Source organism: Puma concolor, chromosome B3, assembly GCF_028749965.1.
Source record: "Puma concolor isolate L17-30 chromosome B3, mPumCon1.1.hap2, whole genome shotgun sequence".
NCBI lineage: Eukaryota > Metazoa > Chordata > Mammalia > Carnivora > Felidae > Puma > Puma concolor.
Genome location: NC_141672.1, coordinates 129,096,592 through 129,113,826, shown reverse-complemented (window position 1 = coordinate 129,113,826; position 17,235 = coordinate 129,096,592). Strand labels below are relative to the sequence as shown.

The 17,235-nt window shown below is 38.2% G+C and overlaps 1 protein-coding gene across 5 annotated transcripts in view; it reads left to right on the top strand.

The window, feature by feature from the left end:
- The window catches only part of TJP1 (tight junction protein 1), a 249,209-nt gene that overhangs the window by 217,215 nt on the left and 14,759 nt on the right, over nucleotides 1–17,235 (top strand). For 3 of the 5 annotated variants that reach the window (XM_086711384.1, XM_086711382.1, XM_086711386.1), the window contains 12 exons: nucleotides 424–532; nucleotides 1,511–1,730; nucleotides 2,175–2,359; nucleotides 2,459–2,554; nucleotides 6,177–6,259; nucleotides 6,808–7,018; nucleotides 7,556–7,656; nucleotides 11,308–11,658; nucleotides 11,991–12,230; nucleotides 12,879–13,751; nucleotides 13,906–14,003; nucleotides 16,089–16,316. In XM_086711384.1, the coding sequence (XP_086567510.1) occupies nucleotides 424–532; nucleotides 1,511–1,730; nucleotides 2,175–2,359; nucleotides 2,459–2,554; nucleotides 6,177–6,259; nucleotides 6,808–7,018; nucleotides 7,556–7,656; nucleotides 11,308–11,658; nucleotides 11,991–12,230; nucleotides 12,879–13,751; nucleotides 13,906–14,003; nucleotides 16,089–16,316 (2,795 nt within the window). The remainder of the gene's footprint in view (nucleotides 1–423; nucleotides 533–1,510; nucleotides 1,731–2,174; nucleotides 2,360–2,458; nucleotides 2,555–6,176; nucleotides 6,260–6,807; nucleotides 7,019–7,555; nucleotides 7,657–11,307; nucleotides 11,659–11,990; nucleotides 12,231–12,878; nucleotides 13,752–13,905; nucleotides 14,004–16,088; nucleotides 16,317–17,235) is intronic. The other 2 variants (XM_086711385.1, XM_086711383.1) reach the window with 1 other exon arrangement.

The window sequence follows — 17,235 nt, the reverse complement described above, 5'->3', positions numbered from 1 at the left end:
CTGATTTCTTTTTCAGAAACTATTAAAAAGTAGGATTCTATTATACATTCACAGAATTTTAAAAAATCTTTTTTTATTGAGGTATATTGGTATACAACATTATAACTTACAAAAATTTAAAGACAGAGAGTTGTCTTTTTTGGTCTAAATTGGTTAGATTTTGCAGTAGATGATCTTTAATGTCAGCATGCATTGTGGCTTTTCTTTAAATGAATTTACACCTTCACTCAGTTTACTTGGTTTCTACTTATTTTAAAGTAAAGTATATTAATTTCTTCCAAAGGAAAATCATTTTTTCCCTCTTAAAGAGGTGATATTTTCAAATTAGCTCAAGTCTGAAAACACTTGTTCTCTATGTAGAGAAGTATTTTCATAATTTTAAAATATATGACCAAGAGTAATTTATGAAATACATTTTAACAGGTAAACAATGTAGATTTCACAAACATCATAAGAGAAGAAGCCGTTCTTTTCCTGCTCGACCTCCCTAAAGGAGAAGAAGTGACCATACTGGCTCAGAAGAAGAAAGATGGTGAGATATTGCCTGAAAATGGAGAAAATCTGTAGAATTTTGAGAAATTAAATAGGGACTTGAATTTCCATTTTTTAATAAATCACTCAAAGTTGAGTGATAAATGAATTTGTTAATGTCAGAGGGAGTTTAAATCACTTAGGGGCACATAGTGTTACATTATGCTTATTTGAAAGTGTGATAATACCACCAGCCTTTCTGGCATTCTAATTTAGATAGAATGCTGTCCAGACCTTCACATGGCATAGAAAAATCCTGGTTTTTATTAGCCATCAGAACCATGCAGAAGCATATGGTTAGCTTCCAAAGTTTTTACTGATGTTTTCTAAGCAATACATTTTTGTTAGCATTAATTAAAGACAGTGGCTAATTGTCTTTGATTAAGCAAATACACTTTTCACTTAAAACAGGATTTCTCCACCTCAGCACTGCTGTCACTTTGGGCCAAATAATTGTTTTTGTGGGAGCTGACCCATTCATTGTAGTATGTTTAGAAATGTCCCTGGCTTCTATCCACTAGATGCCAGTTGCACACATACCAAATCAAAAATGTCTCCAGATATTGCCAAATATCCCCTAGGGGAAGCAGAGTTACCATTATTTGAGAACCATTTATTTAGAAAATGTGAATATCTGTAATAATTTGCAGCAAAATTAAGTTAGATGACTTAAATAGAGAGCACATGCGTGGTTTTGGACAAGTTGCTTGATCTTGCATTACTCAGGCAAGAGCTCGAGTTTCTGCATTACTTTCCTTATCTGCAAAATGGAGATGCTAACCTAAGCATTCCTGTTTCATGAGGTCATGGTGATATACATGAGCTAGAATACTGTATACAGCACCTCATAGTAAGAATTCAACATATGTTGAGGGCTATTTTTATTATTATTACCAATAGCATCTTCACATAATCTGTTCTTTTCAGATTAATTTATCTCACTAGCTATTGATACTGTTTTTGTTTTGATTCCTTTTAGTTTATCGTCGCATCGTTGAATCAGATGTAGGAGATTCTTTCTATATTAGAACCCATTTTGAATATGAAAAGGAGTCTCCCTATGGACTTAGTTTTAACAAAGGAGAGGTGTTCCGTGTTGTGGATACCTTGTACAATGGAAAACTAGGCTCTTGGCTTGCTATTCGAATTGGCAAAAATCATAAAGAAGTAGAACGAGGCATCATCCCCAATAAGAACAGGTATGAATATTTGGATACTTCTCATAGAACAAGTTAAGTAAATGATGATGGAAGACTTTAATCCCGCTGGGAAATTTTGGCAATGTAAAGAGTTAGTTTTCATTGTATTTACTGTGTCTATGATTGACTTAGTTGTACAGACTCCTTTATTTTAGTTTAAGCATTGAGATTTATTTTTTATTTTGTTTTCAATATATGAAATTTATTGTCAAATCGGTTTCCATACAACACCCAGTGCTCATCCCAAAAGGTGCCCTCCTCAATACCCATCACCCACCCTCCCCTCCCTCCCACCCCCCATAAGCATTGAGATTTAAACTGCATGTGAAGAGAATTCTATCCAGTATTTTGACATTTTATCTATGAGTCTTTTTGTTTTGTTTTGTTTTTAAATGTATTTATTTGTCTACCTGTCCTCTGTCTATTCTGTCTTTTTTTATCCAGGGCTGAGCAGTTAGCCAGTGTACAATACACACTTCCAAAAACAGCAGGAGGAGACCGTGCTGACTTTTGGAGATTCCGGGGTCTTCGCAGCTCCAAGAGAAATCTTCGAAAGAGTAGAGAGGATTTGTCAGCTCAGCCAGTTCAAACAAAGTTTCCAGCCTATGAAAGAGTTGTTCTTCGAGAAGGTTATTTTCTGTAGACTAACCTTAATACCCTTTAATGTCAATATGCTAAAGAAAGAAAAAGTATAAACTATGTTGTTTTTTCTTTGACTTTCTCTCCAGCTGGATTTCTGAGACCTGTAACTATCTTTGGACCCATAGCTGATGTTGCCAGAGAAAAGCTGGCAAGAGAAGAACCAGATATTTATCAGATTGCAAGTAAGTAGCCTTAAGACTGACTTAAGATCAGGGCGCCTGGGTGGCTCAGTTGGTTGAGCGTCCAACTTCGGCTCAGGTCATGATCTCGTGGTCTATGAGTTCGAGCCCCGCGTCGGGCTCTGTGCTGACAGCTCAGAGCCTGGAGCCTGCTTCGGATTCTGTGTCTCCCTCTCTCTCTGCCCCTCCCCTGCTCATGCTCTGTCTCTCTCTCTCTGTCAAAAATAAATAAACAACAAAAAAAAAAGACTGAAGATGAGGTTGAGGGTGTTACTTAATTAGTTATTTCTCTAAAGGGTGTATCTGATCCATTCACTTAATAGAAATAAAACTTTCTGGAAGTGAAAATTTGCAGTTTACCTCATGTATTTAATTTGAAGGGAAACTTGAGTGATTGTGTTCTTGTTATACCAATTCCCTTTAATAATAAAAAGAATCACCATTTATGAAGCCCTGGCCTTCATATGAAAATTGCACACAATCTTGTTTAATAAATCCTGACAATATTACAATGGGGTGTCAGTATCCATTTACCAGCATTATCCATGCTGAAGTCCAGTAACTTGAGCGTTAGAGTGGTAGGGACCATCACAACCTGTTTACTCCAAACTTTCCTGATGACACCCAGCTGATGAGTCACAAAACTCAACTTTGAACCCAACCTTTCCTGGCTTTAATCCAGTGCTTTCAGTCATTGAGCTAATAGAAACACTCAAGTATATAAAAAGGGTAATGAAAGCATGATTCAAGCGATCAGTTATTATTGTAGGCATTTATAGTAAGTTAGTGTTAAATATAAATATTGAAGATGTAGTGCTTTAAATGCCTTGCAGAGTTTGCTTGCAGATTTCTTTTATTAGTTCATTAGTTTAGCTATGGTGGTATTTAAATATACAGACTTAGTTATGACCACTGTAGCTTGCTCTAAACTATATGTAAACACTTGAAACTGGTTTTTTACTCCTAATTATAAAAATATCATTTTCTATTTGGAAAGGTTAGAGAATTAGTTTTGACATACATCATAATCATCCTAAATTTTATCCTGTCATATTTTATTCCACCCTATCACCCTTTGTAAGCAGACTTTTGTGGAGTTTTATTTATTGTTTTCTTTCTTAATAGATAATACCATATTTTTTTATTATCCATTCTGCAACCAAAATTTGGTTGAACAGCCTTCTGTTGTTTACATAATTTTTTCAGTGTTATATTTTACTGTTATAAAGGATACAGAAATCTGTCCATATTTTTATTTGCTTGTTTATGCTCTGCCTTCTTTCCCAAAGGATTTAAATACTCAAGAATATAGCTTTTTCCATATTTACGGTAATTTTCTTAGAATTTTCAAAGACAGGAAGGAGTGAACCATAGGATATGAACATTTTCTGGCTACTGCTATTTATAATCCTATTGCCTTCCAGAGGGTTGTGCCATTGTTTTTGTTGTTTCTACCTACTATATGAGATCTGCGTTAATATTTTTAACTTCATAAGTGCTAATTTAAAGGATCAGAGCATTGCCTTATTATATTGCTTTTTACTTGGTTTTTGGTAAAGTTGAATGAGGATATTTTATGAAACTAAGATTTGCAGACACATAATAATAAAATTTGAGCAAGTAAGAAAATGTTTATTTCTGATTCCCCATTCAGTTTGATTTTTTTCAGAAGAGGTTTTTTTGGGTCATTGTTATAGGTAACATTTAACATAAAGAATTTAATGGTGGGGCGCCTGGGTGGTTTAGTTGTTTAAACATCCTACTTAAGCTCAGGTCATGATCTCCTGCTTTGTGAGTTCAAGCCTTGCTTTTGGAGAGCTCAATCCCCACTCTGGGCTCCACACTTTCCCTCTCTCTGCACCTTGTGGGATTCTCTCTGCCCCTTGCTCACTGGCACACGGGTGCTTCTCTCTCTGTCTCTCTGTCTCTCTCTCAAATAAATAAGTAAATAAATAAATACAATTTTTAAAAAAAGAAAAAAAGTTAGTGGTAACCCCACCCATAACCAAACCTTGGGTTTTTTAAATTTAGGAAAAGTGTGAAGACTTATAAAGCCCTACCTTAGGGAGCAATTGATTGATTTAATTGGGTTTACTCTACACTATAGCCAGACTCTTATAAAAGAGATTCAAATAGCTTAGTTAGTGTCCTCTCTGAATCTAATGAAGGTCTTTTGAGTTAAGGAATTAGTAGCTTTTCTCCAACCAAAACTCCCAGTTGATCTCTCTCTCTAATTCTCTGTTCACCAGATTTGAAATTCTGCTCTCTTTGTCCATGGAGCTTTTACCTTATGATAGTCTCATTCTCTAGAGTCATTCCCCCTATCATTCATTGTGACCTTTGTCCTTCCAAATCTCTTGATTTTTGTCTGATCTGAAACACCAGAGTTCCTTTTTGTCTTTGAAGCTTTCCATGTGACCAGAGTCACAAACATTGCTGTACCTTTTTAGGGAAGAACTTCATATAAATTGGACCTCTGAGATAATTTGGTTAGTAACCATCTCAAGCTGCACTTGACATACTGTAGATGAGTAGAGAGAGATAGGTTACTAGTATGAAACCATAGGCTGTCTCACAGTTAGAAATCAACTGCTCCTAGGTTCCCCTTCTACTATTATAGAAAAGATCTCTAACCCAGAAGTCTCCAACCAGTCTGCTATATAGCATTGTTGCTGATGGATCTGCCCAGGTATTGATTTTGTCAGTCCCCCTTGGCTAGATGGAGCTCTACCCAGGAGAGGCCTCCTCAGTTTATCTCTGTTGGCCATACAAATAGTGCCATTTTCTCTGCATGTCACAATGTGTAAAACATTTGGAAGTAGTGCCATGTCAAGCCATTTTAAGCACAAGGCAAAAGAAAAAATGTGGGTCCATACATACATGTTTTTACATCTTTTTCAATGGCTGTTTTTCCCCAGGACATTGAAGTAGTTAGAAAAATTTTGGAAAACATGAAAAATACGTGTATTAAAACTCATATTATTTCAAGTTTAAATATTTTATTTGTATCAAACACAGAATTTATAATTTTCTTTTCCTGGCTTTAATGGAAGCAAGCTCATCAATATTTTTAAATCCGCTTTTTAAAATCATATTTTCAATGGGAAGAATTGCCATATTTGATCATTTCTCTTGACCAAGTGACAGTCTTAGATATTTACTCATGTTTCACTTAACTGGTTCTATTTAAAATTTTGGTATGCTGTTTATTGTGGGTTACTAATTTTGATATTTTGAACATATTGTAGCAAAATATTACTTGATTGCAGAGTTTTTGTAGTACCCCTTAAATATTGCTCCTGAGGCAAGCGCCTCACTTCTCCTAATCCCGGAATTGTTGGGAAGCATTAATCTTAACCCAGTGGTGCTCAGCCAGGGGCAGTTCTGATCTATTGTGGATATTGGCCACTCCTGGATACATTTTTATTGGTCCCAGTGTGGACCGGAGGCATATAGCAGGAGGAGGCCAGAAATGCTGCTGAACTGGCCATGGTGCACAGGGCAGCCCCTATAACTAACTATTGCAGAGCCCAACATGTCACTAGCACCCAGTAGTTGAGTTGAGAAACTCTGGTCTAACCAATAGAAATTTGATGTTTTGTTTTTGTCCTGACGTCATGAATAGAAAGTGAACCACGAGATGCTGGGACTGACCAACGTAGCTCTGGCATTATTCGCCTTCATACGATAAAGCAAATAATAGATCAGGTAAGTTCTTAAAAATTGCCCTATTTCATTATTAACTGTGAATGTTGTGTTTTGAGTGGTATGAAGTTTAGTTAATTTGGAAGTAGAAAAGTAGCTTTTCTAAGATTATTACTGATATACTATAAAAAAATTAAACCTCTACTGAAAGGCATTCCAGTAACCACTTTCAAAGAAAGTGCATTACATGCATCAAAAGATATTTATATGCATAAGGAATATGTTGTTACTTGACAGGGTCATGTTAGGAACATTAAATTCTTGTACTCTCTTCACTTTACTGAACATAGATAATGCTGTCAACTTGTAAGTATTGGGGCTGTCTTAAAGTGAGCTGGTTAAGAAGTTTTAAAAAAAATTTGGGCTAGAATTTGTATTGAACTAAGTTCTGATTACAGATTTTTCTAACATATACTCTGGAGACATTTTGGAGCCCAGTTAAAGGTCTATTACCATTGGAATGTAATCTAGGCTGTGACTTTTTTTGAAGGTGATGATTCTTAATTAACTGTGGCTTGTGTCCTTATTTGTTTTTTGCTTTGTGTCTCCAGGACAAACATGCTTTATTAGATGTAACCCCAAATGCAGTTGATCGTCTGAATTACGCCCAGTGGTATCCAATTGTAGTATTCCTTAACCCTGATTCTAAGCAAGGTGTGAAAACTATGAGGATGAGGTTATGTCCAGAATCTCGGAAAAGTGCCAGGAAATTATATGAACGGTCTCATAAACTTCGTAAAAATAATCACCATCTTTTTACAAGTGAGTATATTAAAGGCCTTCATTTAGTTTAAAATGTCTAGGCAACAATATGTAGACAAAAATGTGTTGTTTAGATGCCAAAAGCTATATAACTTTTGCCTTGGAAAGCTTCTTGTTAGTATTAACGGCTGCTGTTGGATTGAAAGAAAATGTACAAGGCTGCCTTGTTGGCTCAGTTGGTTAAGCATGAGACTTCAGCTCAGGTCATGATCTCACCGTGCATGAGTTTGAGCCCCACGTTGAGCTCTGTGCTGACAGCTCAGAGCCTGGAGCCTGCTTTGAATTCTGTGTCTCCCTCTGTCTCTGCCCCTCCTCCTCTCACCCTCTGTCTCTCTCGGTCTCTCAAAAAGAAAGAAATGTTAAAAAAAAAATTTTTTTTTAAATGTGTAGCACCAAAACAAATTTCAAAGATGTGTGTCCTCAAATATTGTATTTCAAATAATTAAGAAATGATGATTGAGCTCTAAGCAGATTTGAATGAATTCTGGCTTTTGACGGTATTCTAATCGTTAAACAATGTTGTTAATTTATTTTCAGCTACAATTAACTTAAATTCAATGAATGATGGTTGGTATGGTGCATTGAAAGAAGCCATTCAGCAACAGCAAAACCAGTTGGTATGGGTTTCTGAAGGAAAGGTAAGAAATTTCCTGTTATTTTTGAACCCTTTCAATAAATGATATAACAAATCAGAAAAGCCTTTGAGTTACCATTGTTTCTAATTAGATCAACATATTAGAATAATTTGGGGAGAGTTTGTTTTTGATAGTAAAAGATTCGGAAATTTCCCTACCTATTGAATTACCACTTCAGTGGTGTCATCTCAGAGAGTTCTTAAATGATAACTAAAAGAGTAAGTTTGAGTTCTGGCTCTGCTCCTGTCTGAGGAATGACTTAGAACCTGGCTTCACTTTCCTTCTCTGGAAATGAGGAGAGTTGGGTGGGTAGGTGAGTGTTGCCCAGAGTGTTGTCCTCTGCATACAAGATTTAGGACTTGGTCAGAAAGAAAAAGGCACTGTGAAGGCAAGTAACAGATGAGAAATCTGCAACCACACCCCCTACATGGGGCAGTGGGACCCACCAGCATGGTAAAGGCTTTGAGAAGCCTTAAGTAAAGAACATGTGTTATTTTGTTTACCTAGGGATTTTTTTTTCACTTAGCGGCTGTTAATATTGTTTTAACTTACTAGGAAATGTTGGACAAAGCAATTCATCATTTTTAGATTCAAATTTTGATTTTATATACATCCAAATGGCCAGCTCTATTTTTTTTTATTATTATTATTATTTTTTTTTTAATTTTTTTTTTTCAACGTTTATTTATTTTTGGGACAGAGAGAGACAGAGCATGAACGGGGGAGGGGCAGAGAGAGAGGGAGACACAGAATTGGAAACAGGCTCCAGGCTCTGAGCCATCAGCCCAGAGCCTGACACGGGGCTCGAACTCACGGACCGTGAGATCGTGACCTGGCTGAAGTCGGGCGCTTAACCGACTGCGCCACCCAGGCGCCCCTTTTTTATTATTTTTTTAAGTTTTATTTCAAGAGAGAGCATGAGCAGGGGAGGGGCAGAGAGAAAGAGAATCCCAAGCAGGCTCTGCAATGTCAGTGCAGAGCCCAGATGTGCGGTTCGAACTCTCTAACCGTGAGGTCATGATCTGAGTCAAAATCAGGAGTTGGACACTTAACCAACTGAGCCACCTAGGCGCCCTGCAGATGGCCAGCTTTAAAATAGCTACTATCTATTGTATTGTCAGTCTCTCTGGTTTTATAGCAGTCTTCGATGGGAAAAAAGTGTTCATTTTGTTTGGCAAGTTAATACAGCTGAAAGAGCCTTTTGTTTTAATATCTTTTACCTTCAGTATAATATTATTGATGTTTTGGTTACTAGAGAAAATTGAGAATATCTCTGTTGTTTTTTTTGTGTGTGTGTGTTTTATATTTCCTTGTTGGCTTGGTTCTTGTTGTGTTTTGCGCCTGCATGGCCTCTACTTTCCTCTGCCTGGCTATGGCTACAGCTGCTCTGGCAGTGCATGCTGCATGCTTAGGACCACCATGCCCTTTGTCCAGGAAACACAAACCTCTGCAAGAAGAGATGTTACAGTGCTTACATCTAGAGGTAGTGTCTGCTCTGCTATTCCCACCTGTATTCATGTCAGAATCATGGTTTTTCTCATCAGTACCACTTGGGGGATGGACTGTGCATATGAGATCATCAGACCACTTTGAATAACTGATATATCAGCTGGGACACTTGACAGACAAATCCAGGTGGAAAAAACCTACTGCACCACTTTATAAAAACACACTATTACTAATTTTCTCTCATGTGGCATTTGATATAAAGGATCGCAGTCCCTGTCATACTAATCTGTAAAAACAATTCTTTCAGCAGCCTTTGTCCACTCGAGTGGTTAATAGCTTGCATTGGTGATTCTCAAAATGAAGTTAGTTTATAAATACACAGAATGTGCTCTTTGCCTATCTGAGGGATTTTCTTTATCCACAAATCTTAATATTGTGTAAATTTCTTTTTGTGGTATTATTGTGTGCTTCCTGTCTTGCTTGGGTTTTAAAATGCAGGTCTCACTCCCCCCAACTTTTTATGTGAGGAAAAATAGATCATTTGTTACTAGGATAGATGGATGCATTTTGTAAATCATAAAAGGTTGTTATAATTTAAATGAAGCTTGCTAGATCTCCTGCCCCTTCTATTCAAGTATATTTTATCATAATAGACAAATTCTTAAACTAAAACCACATCATTTCACATTGACTTTCCTGAGTGTACTACTTTGGTCTAATTGCTAGGAAGAGATCTTTTTTGCAAGATCTGACATGGTCTTGTGTGTTCCCTACTAAACCAAGAAAAGTCATCCTGAGGCTTTCTTAACATGTAGGCATATGTCATTTCTTGGTTCAGAGCAACCCATGGTTCTTGCTCACTAGTGCATTTCACAGCACTGAAAGCGAGGTGGATTGGTGAGTTCCAAGTTAATTCTTCCCCAAGAACTTAAATATTTCCCTGGCTGGCTGATGGGTTAGAGTCTTACAGAACCCTGGTGAGTTAAAGGTTAGAATAGATAGCAAAATGGCTTCTCTTCTGTAGCAGCCATTAGGGAGTTTAGACACCGTTGAGATTTCTGTGGGGGAGAGTCTGCTCTAACATAGAGAGAGCCCTGGGATTCTCACTCCCTGAGCCCAGCAGGTACTTTGTTGAAAACGAGAGCCCCTAGGAGGCCTGACATACCCTAGTCTTTCTTATCAGGAAGGCGGTACTCAGGCTCAGGCTCATAAGAGAGCCAGGCATAGGACTGTGTGCAAAGTCCCATTCAGGCAGCTCAGGCCTTATGTTTCTCCTTCAGTCTGTGCTACAATGGAAGGAGGATTGTCTGAATTCTGGATTCCAGATCATTCAGCTCTCTTGCCTAACTGGGCACAATGTCCAGGCAAGCTCTTCAGGGACTGTTCTAATTAATCCAGGTACTAATTTCAAACTAGTATCTAATGGCAGCCTGTTGATGCAACTCTTTAGATTCCTTTCCCTCAGGTACTTCTCATTATCTTTCTAGTCTACTCAGAAGGTAAAGTAGACTAATAAAAACCAACTCAGTTCTTAACTACTTATCAAAGAGAAACATAATTGCATTTCTCCCTCAGCATCCATTGGACACTACATCTATGAAAAAAAATGAAAACAACAATTCTTAATTTAATGAGGCAACCGGCACTTAGGCGATTCTTTCCCATTTTGTTTTATAAAAACTTAAAGGGCCAAATACCAACTTTTTAAACAAGTTGTTTTCTCTATGTATATGTATGTAAGCTCTTACTCACCTTGAACTGTGGCATTTATTTTCATAGTTACTCTTACATGCGCTGTTCTGTCAGTGTGTCCTTGTTTCTGTCAGCTTGGTTTGGTAGCATTCTCCCTCTTCCCCTGGCTTTGGGGCAGTAAAGTAGGGACCTATTACGTTGATTAGGTTTTATAAACCCTGAGTGGTGTCAGAGTTTCTTCATGGACTCCTGGGGCTGAGCCTCGGAGTCCAGCTTTGTCCTGGCTGGCCAGCCAGCCTTTCATTCTTCCAAGCCCCTTCAGATCTCAAAGGATGTTCTGTGTGTCTGCATGTGTGCTTGTACAATCTTCTTGACCTTTCCTTGCCAGAAGTTTCAAGAAATAGATGTGCTTTCTCCAAAGAAAAATGCCCTTTTCAATCTCCCTTGTAAAATAAAGGCCATCTCTTAAAGAACTACTGAATAAAATTTTTGATTTACTTTTATTTGACCCAGGCGGATGGTGCTACAAGTGATGACCTTGATTTGCATGATGATCGTCTGTCCTACCTGTCAGCCCCAGGTAGTGAATACTCAATGTATAGCACGGACAGTAGACACACTTCTGACTATGAAGACACAGATACAGAAGGCGGGGCCTACACTGATCAAGAACTAGATGAAACTCTTAATGATGAGGTTGGGACTCCACCGGAGTCTGCCATTACACGGTCCTCTGAGCCTGTAAGAGAGGACTCCTCTGGAATGCATCATGAAAACCAAACATATCCTCCTTATTCACCACAAGCGCAGCCACAACCAATTCATAGAATAGACTCCCCTGGATTTAAAACAGCCTCTCAACAGGTAAGCAGCAAGCATTCAACGTTTTGTAGTTAGAAGTGAATTATTAAATCTTAGAATGTGGTGATTGAGTTGAAGAGTATATTTTGTCCTTTCTTCAGATTAAGAATTGATCTTTAATTTCAATTTGACAATACCAAGGACTTAATTCTAAGCTTTGTGTGTTTGTCTTACACAGCAGTATACTGAAGTTCTTTTAAAAAATTGAGGACATGAGGTCATAGTTTTGTTATTCAGCACACTTAAAATGTATGTCTACCAACCCCTATAAATGGAAGTGGGAAGTTAGAAGTAAACAGAAACACTATATTTAAAATATTTTAAACACTTCACAGAAAGCAGAAGCCTCATCTCCAGTCCCTTACCTTTCGCCTGAAACAACCCCAGCATCATCAACCTCTGCCGTTAATCATAATGTAACTTTAACTAATGTAAGACTGGAGGGGCCCACCCCAGCTCCTTCCACATCTTACTCACCACAAGCTGATTCTTTAAGAACACCAAGTACTGAGGCAGCTCACATAATGCTAAGAGATCAAGAGCCGTCATTGTCGTCGCATGTAGATCCAGCAAAGGTACCTGTGCCGCAGTGTTGCCCTCATTTGTTGCTCTCCATCAGTCTAGCACACGATCATTTTTGCTTTGCCCTTTAAGTGTTCCTTTTGCTTTTTTTCCTGTGGGCTTACACACCATGGTGCTTTCCAATCAATATGGATCATTTCAGTTTTGTAGTGTGCATGGCTTCCGGTGGTATACTACTGATAATGTGGAGATAGGCCTTTTAATTGGGATTTGTGCTAATGTTTTTATTACTTTTATTTTTTGGTTTTCAGTACCCTCCAGAGTTCCTTGTAGTATGTAGCTGTGACCCATCATGAACATTTTGTGTTTTATGAATTATGGTGTCCATACTTTTCTTTATGATTTTTATTTACTCTGTCCAAATCAAATGGAATCAGTAGTTCAGTGTATTAATTTTCTACTAAATTTAGTAATTATCTTTAGCTCACTTTCATTTAGAACATGCTAAAACATAAAAGCCCTATACCTGCATTATAAATTTTGAGCTTTCACTTAAACTAGCTTTCTCACTAATCTCTTTCTGTCTTGATAATAAATGGTGGAACATACCATTTTCACATACTAAATTATATTTTTGTGTATTAAAGTAGACTAGAATTGAAAACCAGCCGTTGTATTTACACATGAATTTTTTTATACAGGTGTATAGAAAAGATCCCTATCCTGAGGAAATGATGAGACAGAATCATGTTTTAAAACAGCCACCCGTTGGTCACCCAGGGCAGAGGCCAGACAAAGAGCCTAATCTGAGCTATGAATCCCAACCCCCATATGTAGAGAAACAAGCCAGTAGAGACCTTGAACAGCCCGTGTACAGATACGACTCCTCTGGCTACCCAGACCAGTTTTCTCGAAACTATGACCATCGTCTACGCTATGAAGAGCGCATTCCTACATATGAAGAGCAGTGGTCGTATTATGATGACAAACAGCCCTACCAGCCTCGGCCTTCTTTTGATAATCAGCATCCTCGGGACCTTGACTCCAGACAGCATCCTGAAGAGTCCTCAGAACGAGGGTATTACCCACGTTTTGAAGAGCCAGCCCCTCTACCCTATGACAGCAGACCACGTTATGACCAACCACCTAGAACCTCCACCCTACGACATGAAGAGCAGCCAACTCCTGGATATGACATGCATAACAGATACAGACCAGAAGCACAGTCCTATTCTTCAGCAGGCCCGAAGGCATCTGAACCCAAGCAGTATTTTGACCAATACCCACGAAGTTATGAGCAAGTACCATCACAAGGATTTACCTCTAAAGCAGGCCACTATGAGCCTCTCCATGGTGCTGCAGTCATCCCTCCTCTAGTACCCACATCTCAGCATAAGCCAGAAGTTCTGCCTTCAAATACCAAACCACTGCCTCCACCCCCATCTCTGACTGAAGAGGAAGAAGATCCAGCAATGAAACCCCAGTCTGTGCTCACTAGAGTTAAAATGTTTGAAAACAAAAGATCTGCATCGATGGAGAACAAGAAGGATGAAAACCACACTTCTGGTTTTAAGGTAAGCATGTAACCATGCTTTTCCTGCCTTGGACACGTGGGCACATTCAGTGAAGGAGCACTTCAGAGTGCTTCGTGGCTCTCCCTCTCCTGCTTAAATGAAACCTGTTGTGTAACTATCTGTTCCTGGGGCATGTTTGTCTTCTTTTTTGCAGCCTCCAGAGGTAGCATCTAAACCTCCAGGTGCTGCCATCATTGGTCCTAAAGCCACTCCTCAGAATCAATTCAGTGAACATGACAAAACACTGTACAGGTGGGTACACTTGGTGGTGTTTGTGGTATGGAACTGACCAAGAATCTGACCTAGTTAATAAGCAAGCCATTTACTGTGTTAGAAGAGGAGAGGAAGGAAAAGGGAGAGGATCTTGATTGTTGTCCTTAAACGGAAACTACTAGCCTTTCTAATTAAGATAGTGGCCCTAGAAAGAAAAATAAAGGTCTTGAAAATGCCTTCTGTAACAGATCTTTGTTAGCCTTCAGTAATCAAGTTTTTCAAAGAGATATTCTTCTAGCAAGCAATTAAAATAAAAATTTTAAAGCCCTGCATTTGTATTATGTTTTTTAGTTTTTAAAGTGCTTTCAGACATGTAAACTCTTAGTCTTCAGGGGTAAGGAAACAGAGTTTCACTAAAATAACAAAAATTAATTATTTAGGGAGCATACTCGTATGCCAGTGTGCTAAGCACTTCAGTGCAGTGTGGGTCCTTTCCTCCATTTTAAAGAGAGGCACTGAGGGGGGTGACTGGGTGGCTCAGTTGGTTAAGCATCCAACTTTAATTCAGGTCATCATCTCATGGTTTGTAGGTTCGAGCCCTGCGTTGGGCTGACAGCTCAGCGCCTGGAGCCTGCTTCAGATTCTATGTCTCCTTCTCTTTTTACCCACCCCCCCTTCTCTCCCTCTCTGTCTCTCAAAGATAAATAAACATTTAAAAAAAATTTTTCTAAGAGAGGCACTACGGCTGAGGGTTTTGAGTAGCTTTTAGGATTTAGTGGAGCCAGGAGAGAAACCTGGCCAGCTGCTCTCTTAACAGTGGCCTCATCATACTGTGAGTAAATGACAGACTGGGTTTGAATAGTTTTTCTGCCCAACTAATGAGTTTTATTTGCTTACATTTGTATTTGTAATAAAGAGAAGCTGCTATCTGACATTACGTTTTCTTTTTAATGATGTCTAGTGCTTTTCATGAAAACGTAAACTACTGTTGGGTCTTCTTTAGCCAGTATCATTAGCTGTTTTCCATAAAATAAATATGTAATAACTGAAAGCTTAGGCCCTTTTTTGATGTGAAACCTATTTATTTTTGTTGGAAAGTTTCTAAAATTCACTTAAGCAGAGTGTACATAACAATGTATAGACAGACGGTCCTCAACTTAATAATGGTTTGACTTAGGATTTTTCAACTTTACAAGAGTGTGAAAGCAATATGCATTCAGTAGAAATCATAAAAGACCTTTTCAAAATTTTTAATTTTAATTTTTTTTCCCCCCAGGCTAGTGATATATGGTACAGTACTCTCTCCTGATGCCGCTTAGAGGCAGCTCCCCGTCAGCCATGTGATCACGGGGGTCAACAGCCAGTACACTTAAAACCACCCTGTATCCTTACAACCATTCTCTTGTTCACTTTAAGTATAGCATTTGATAAATTACATGAGGTACTCAATTATAAAATAGACTTTGTGTTAGATGAGTTTGCCCGACTGTAGGCTCATGTATGTTCTGAACACACTTAAGGCAGGCTAGGCTAAGCTAGGGTGTTTGGTAGATGAGGTGTACTAAATGCATTTTGGACTCCTGGTATTTTAACCTGACAGTGGATTCATCATGATGTAATCCCATCATAAGTTGAGGAAGCTCGGTATTAATTTGCTTAATAACTTACTTTCTTCCCCACTGCTTCCTGTGCCTTGTAGAACTTTGGACTATATAGAGCTGTTTCCTTCTATGAGAATCCTTTATTGATCCTGGATTAAAGTTCTTAAATTCTCTCAGTTATTAATTGTTGCTAACATAGATGTATATACTTTGAGAAGTTCTCCACTGTCTTAGTTAGTGCTTCCTATTCTCTAATTAACTGCTTCTAACCTGCTGTTAGGCTCTGACCAAATAATTATCAAGCTTATTAGGTTATGTCAAAGGACTCATGAGCCAGAAGAGGGCTGCCTTCTGAGTGTAAATGTATGAAGACATGGGATTTGGAATGTCCATTTTGACTGTTGGATTGTTCAGCTAGATGCTGAATAATCATAGCAGTAAAAGGTCAAGATAACATATTTGTGTATTCCATTTTCTTTGTAAAATTAACATCTAAAAAGTTCCATTTGTCATTCATTGTCAGGATCCCAGAACCTCAGAAACCTCAAATGAAGCCACCTGAAGATATTGTTCGGTCAAATCATTACGATCCCGAGGAGGATGAAGAATATTATCGAAAGCAACTCTCCTACTTTGACCGAAGAAGTTTTGAAAACAAGCCTTCTACACACATTCCTACTGGCCATCTCTCAGAGCCTGCCAAGCCAGTTCATTCTCAGAATCAACCAAACTTTTCTAGTTACTCTTCAAAGTAAGTTATTTCACCTGAGACTTACTTTTAAAAATAAGAAGAAACATAAACATTCAGTTGCATAAAGTAATCATGTGAAGTTCAGTGTATTTGGAAGGAATATAGTTAAGTCCATATTTAACACATGATTTCTGTTGGCTCCAGTGGTTCAGCACTGTGCATAGTCTGTAGCTCTAGAATATGTGTGTGTGTCTTTTGTCCTTAAACCCTGATATCTGATACATGAAATTTTTGCATTAGGAAAGTTGTTAAAATCAAAAGGTTTTGAGGTGAAGACCCTGATTTTTAGGTGAATCATAAGTCTCCCCTCTCTCTGTGCAGCATATTTCATGCTGGTTCTTTTCCTTCTTTTCTGTTTTTATTTTTTAAGTATGAAAATAGCAAGGGGGGTGACATTATTTGAGGGAAGATAATAGTTTGTTGTTTTTTCTTCAAGGTGAGAAAGAGCTATCTTTTTTTAAATGTGGGAGCTTGAGACGACTTTAAGTATTCTGGTCCAGTTTTACACTTGGAAACGAAAGGAAAGTTTTAACACATGAGGTGACGTGATGGGCAGGCAGAGCTAGGACTGAACACCCAAGTTTCTCCACTCCCAGTCGTTTTCCCTGTTCTGTGCTCTTCCCTTTTGTTGACTTGTCTATTGGAGGTTTTGTTGATTTGTTTTTCTTTCTTGTGGTTTTGTTGGGGTACAAATCCAACTGAGAGTGAGGTAGAAACTCACATAGGCATAGGTGGGTTTATACTTCAGCAAAACAAACCCACAAGAATGAGAAACATGTGGATTTATTACAGGGAATTCATTTACACCGTTGTAGGACCCTGCTAATAAACAAGTTGTGAGTTCACAGGACAGGAAGAGAGAAGATCCAGAGCTGTTTGAGAGTCTCTGAGTTCAGGAAAGACCTAAGTTCTTTTTAAA